This window comes from Fukomys damarensis, unplaced genomic scaffold, assembly GCF_012274545.1.
Source record: "Fukomys damarensis isolate Sample0158 unplaced genomic scaffold, DMR_v1.0_HiC HiC_scaffold_23, whole genome shotgun sequence".
Taxonomy (NCBI): domain Eukaryota; kingdom Metazoa; phylum Chordata; class Mammalia; order Rodentia; family Bathyergidae; genus Fukomys; species Fukomys damarensis.
In genome coordinates, this window is record NW_022900935.1 from 49,871,711 (window position 1) to 49,876,698 (window position 4,988).

Genomic DNA, 4,988 nt, shown 5'->3' on the forward strand with positions numbered 1-4,988 from the left:
TGAGGTCTCCTGAGGATCACTGAGGCACAGAGTGGATGATGTGTGACCGAGGTCACCAGCCTGTAAGCAGTGTGCACCCCGAGTAACTGGAGCCGGAGGCCACCTTCCTCCCTCTGGGTTCCCTGGCCTTGAGGCTCTGGGTGGAAGTGAGCAGGCGCCATCAGCCCCCTGCCTTCTGCCGTCCCCACCCACCCCAGGTCTCACCTGAGATCCAGGTCTAAGCCAGCCAGCATCTGGGTGAGGACCCTGAAGGTACCTTCCTCTTCGGGCGTCCGTGTGCCACTCAGCTCTTCTCTAGGAACGTGGTTCAAGGGAGCCGGCTCAGGGTGGCTGTGGGGCCTCTCCCTGTGCCCTGCCCAGGCCACATGCGGAAGACTCATCATCTCAGGCCCAGCTTTGGTGGCAGCCTCTATGTCCCAACTCACCTGGCCTGTGTGTCATTGATTCAGAGGCCACTAATGCCACAGACCCATCCCAACTCAGGTTCCACAGATCCACAGCGATCAAACAGGGCCAGTCTCATAACCCTCAACAGAAGCACCTAGGCCCCTATCCCCACCCCAAGTGGTGCTTCTGGGGGGAACACCAGGCCAAAAGAGCAAAGGGACTGAGCAGCCCAGAAAGTTTTCCAGGAGCCTGGCTGCCACCCCAGCTCCACACACAAATGGCTTTCTTATAACCTAATCCTCATTTCCTCTCCTCCTCCTCCTCCTCCTCCTTCTTTTTTATTTGAGTTTGCAAAACAATACTCCCCGACATTTGATATTTTCAATCTCGATTTTTCTGCTAAATATGATAGATCCTACTGTCTCACAGTATGAGTCTAATATAAATTATTCACCTCAAATCGAGCACTTGGGAAAATAAGTTAGGAAGCAAATTCAAGACAGCAGAGTATAAAGCAGCCTAATCCAGCGGTCTTCAGCCATTTCTGAGTCACGGTCAGCTGCATTAGACCTGCAGTTGTTCAACATCTGTGAAAGCCAACTCCTGGCCCCAAAGCCCAGAGTGTACACCAAATCCAGAAGGGAAGAAGCCAGTCGTTTGGCTTTACTAGCTCCAGTAGGGGGCGCTGGAGGCTTGGCCTGTCTTGTTTTTGCTCCTCACTGCCACAGGCTGTCACTGTTGACAGGTGGTCCCACACGGCCGGATCAAACCAAGGGCTTCCGCAGGTCCCAGTTTCTGGTTGCCCACCGTGGGTTTCTGAGGGAGGACCCCCTGCTTCATTAGGGTTCAGTCCAGCTCCAGGTAATCCTTGTATTAAATATAATACTGGAAATAGCTTAGAGCTCAGTACTTTTTTTCTTTTCTTTTTTCTCAGTGCAGGTGATTAGAGGGTGGAGCCCAGGCCTCCCCGTGTATGCAAGGCCAGCACTCTACCGCCGAGCTACATCTCTAACCAGTACTTTGGTTTAGACATCACACCTCCTTTGTTCCAGGCGCTTCCCCTTGTAGACTTGGGTCCTCCTCTTACCTTTCCTTCCCAGAGATCCACACAGCCAGTGGTCAGCTAGCCCTTCTCCTGGCCAATTCGCAAAGCCCAGAAGGTCTCATTACAGTTTTTTTTTTCCAGTATAGTAACATTCCTAAGGTTAGTTGCTTTCATTGCTTAGGAGGCTCCAGGCCCTAAAAGTTTTTGTTTTATTTTGTTTTGAAATAAAGTCTCATTCCGTACCCCAGGCTGCCCTAGAACTCATGACTTTCCTGCTTCAGCCTCCAGAGTGCTGGAATTACAAGTGTGAGTTTACTTGATCCAGAAGCCCAGATCCTGTCTTTCTGAGGAGGACTTGTGAACAAAGGGGAAGATGTCGGTTCTACTCTCAAATATGTACAAAGGGACAAAACTCACTGCATATTTTGGCAATTCAGAAATGGTTATCTTGTTACAGTGAATCAAAAAGGTTGTGTGTCCAGGGTCCAGAAATACAATTTCATGAAACCTCACATAAATGTGTAAAGCTGTAGATTATTATCTCAAGGCTGTTAAGTAATTCGTTCAAGAACACAAATTACAAATAGCCAAGTCTTTCTGATTCTTTGCTCAAACTGAGTCATCCTAATCCACTGGCTTTGGAACAGAGCTGCACACTGCCAGATTGAAAACCGGATGTGTTTGGGTTCATTTTTGCCCTTAAAATCTTTTCACTATGTGTTAGTTGCCAATGTTTAAAAATTAGATTTGGCAAAATCTTTAGGGGTCCCCGCCATCTTGGAGAATCGGAAGGTCTGGCAGCCTTCTTCCTGCAGACGTGAGGCCGCCAGAATGGACGAGCAGCCCCTTTGCAAGCCCTGGGCGTCTTCTCCCTCACAAGCAGGCTGAGTGTCGATTGCACGCGGCCCCTGCCACTCAGCCCTCCTGAGTTATATAGTTATCTGCTTGGCGCCTGTTGGCATAGTATTTGTAACCCCAGATCTAGAGAGAGGGGGGCCTACTTTATGGAGGTGACCTATGCCCAATGACCAGTGACTCCCCCAAGATTGGGACGTGACAGGTGGGAGAGTTAGTCTGTGACGGAGAGGGGTGATGTGTCTGCTTCTTTCTGGCACAGGAAGAGCCAGGATCACTATCTCAGAGGCCTGGTTTCCCACTGACCCCACGGGATGCCTAGTGGTTGTCTGCCTAGCCTGCCCCTTGTGCCACACTGCCCCCTACAGCCCATAAGAGAAAGACACCTAGACAGATAATACGATGCGACTTAGTTTTATTAGGACAAGGACGGCAGGCACTGGGGTGGCACTTTCTAGGGCAAGGGGAGGTGCTGGGTGGGTGACGGAGACACTGTGCTACTAGAAGGCACAGCTACTTTCCACAAAGCGGCGACACTTCATGACCCGCAGGTAGGTCTCAGTCTTGTGCAGGTCCTTCCTGAAGCAGGACAGCAGCCCGTAGTTCTTGAGCAGCGCGTCACTGCTGCGTAAGTTGGTGTCAAACTTGTCATAGGTTTGCTTGAGGACCTGCCCAGCCCGGGGGCTGCCATCTTCCAGCTCCTGTCATGAGGAGGAAGGACGCGAGAGGCCCAGTTCCTGGGAGCCCTGTCCCCTCCCCATCCACTTTCCACCCTCCCATCAGGGGCCTAGAGGATTCAAAAGGGGAATGAGGAATGAGATTCTTCCTCCTGCGTCAGGCCTGGCTGGTAAAAGAGCGGCAGCATTTCCCTCCTCGGCGCTGTGATGCCCCCCAGCCATTAGCTGGCCAGTGGGACTTTTAGGCCCAGGCAGAGGGTGGTCATGGCTCCAGAGAGATCCTTACCTGCATCAGAGCCTGGATGCCCTCCTCCAGGTCCTTCAGTTTCTCATAGACACGATCCGAGGTGCCGAACACCAGGCTGTTGGTGAAGACCCTGCTGAGAAACTGCACAGGAGCCAGCCACGACTGGATGAGGAGCAGTGAGAAGCGCAGCAGCTCCGCGTCCTGCGGGAAAAGTCGGGGAGATCGGTGCACAGCCAGGGTGGCCTCTGCTCGGCCTCCCATGGCCTACTCTGGGAGAGAAGGGGTCCCCCAGCTGGGGTGTGGGCAGGGCCGCTGGGAGGGAAGGGAGAATGGTCTTCCCAGAGCCTGGGTAGCGACTCACGGATCTCTGCTGGGCCTCTTCCTTGCCCGTGGGGGCTGGGATGGTCTCGGAGAAGCAGAAGGCAGCCTGGGTGTTCTGGATGGAGTAACGTTGTCCCTCGGGGATGTAGGCACGCTCCTGGGAGAAGCGCCATGGCTCAGGTCTGGGCTGGTGAGCAGCTTTTGTAGCTACTCTGTTGGGACTCACCCCCCGCCCCTCCGTTTCCGCTCATCCAACAGCACTTCACTTACATACAACTCTGAGCCCCTTGGGGTTTCCTCCCATTATTTTCCAGGGGGGATTGACCCTCCTGGCCAGGTAACCATCCCTAAGGAGCTTACAAATTCTTTGTAGGTATCAGCCGCCAACTGGTGCAGGTGCTGGGCTCGGAGCACTGCATTGGTAAACAGGCTGGACAAAGGCATGGCCGGGAAGGCCCCGACCTCCTGAGGCTGGGGCAGGGAGAGCAGGGCGAAGACTAGGAGCCAGGTGGTCCAAGAGCCTAGGGAGAGACAGGAGGGTGGGGAAGGCCCAAGAGCAGGGGACCACGCTCTCCCTGCCCCAGGGCAACTCCTTCTCCTCCCACTGAGCCTAAGTACTGAGAACATTGTCAACATGGCCATATGTTGGGTTTATACTGCTGTAGTCATATTCAGAAACCCCAAAGCCAAGGGTTAGTTCCCTTATCCAGTCTGCAGGGCCCCTGCATCTCCCTTAGTCCACACCGTGCCCAAAGGGACTTTGGGGCCACTTACCTGCAGCCATTGCAGCCGAGTGAGCTGTCCACAGGACCAGTTTAGGGATCTGGACTCTGGGATCATGGAGTTGGTCCCTTGTGGGCCCTTTTTATACCCTGGCCTCTTCTCCCCCACCACAAGGCCACTGCATGTTTTCTCCATATTTTTATGCATGGGGCCACCAACGTTTGTGCTGATGGATAATTTAGAAGCTCTTTTCACTCAGCCTGTTCCCGCCCCTCTCCTGGGGTCATGCCCCTGGGGCTGGCAACATCCCCATGCTCGTGAGGATTGTGAGGATTGTGCGTAGGGGATATCTGAAGGAGAGAACACCCAACCTCCTCCCTTAAAGGGAAGGTAACAGAAGCTGAATCCAGGGTCGGTCCATCAGGATGCTGATGTGCAGTTGTCTACCAGAGCGGAGAGAGCCCAACACAGGGTTCCCCAAGATGGGACAGTGTCAGGATGACTGCTTCTTGAGAGCAGTGCTGAGTCCTTCCCATTCTCTGTTCTGTCCCTCTCCTCTTTCCTGTACGGTTCCCTTCCACCCACCAGAGAGAATTATGTGCTTGAAAAGGAGACCAAGGATAGTCAATAGATTCTGGGGGTTCTGGGCATAGTTCAGCTCCAAAGTCCTGACTTGCTTCCCCCACCCCATGCCCTCCTTGTGGCTGAGGCAGCTGATTGTGGTGGTAAATAA

General features: G+C 53.5%; 1 protein-coding gene across 1 annotated transcript; it reads right to left on the minus strand.

Moving 5' to 3' along the window:
- Window positions 1-2,728: 2,728 nt before the first annotated feature.
- On the minus strand, window positions 2,729-4,346 carry Gh1 (growth hormone 1). Its single transcript, XM_010616749.2, has 5 exons — window positions 4,307-4,346; window positions 3,893-4,053; window positions 3,573-3,689; window positions 3,251-3,412; window positions 2,729-2,988 (listed from the first exon to the last, which is right to left on the minus strand). Exons 1-5 carry the CDS (start codon window positions 4,314-4,316, stop codon window positions 2,788-2,790), a joined length of 651 nt encoding a protein of 216 aa, XP_010615051.1. The 5' UTR covers window positions 4,317-4,346; the 3' UTR covers window positions 2,729-2,787.
- Between the last annotated feature and the right edge of the window lie 642 nt (window positions 4,347-4,988).

Bases quoted from the DNA above. Each gene is read 5' to 3' on its own strand.
- Gh1 (XM_010616749.2), bottom strand. The intron at 3,690-3,892 runs GTAAGCTCCTTA...CGCTTCTCCCAG, and splicing joins CTGATACCTACAAAGAATTT to GAGCGTGCCTACATCCCCGA. The intron at 2,989-3,250 runs GTAAGGATCTCT...TCCTCATGACAG, and splicing joins GCATCCAGGCTCTGATGCAG to GAGCTGGAAGATGGCAGCCC.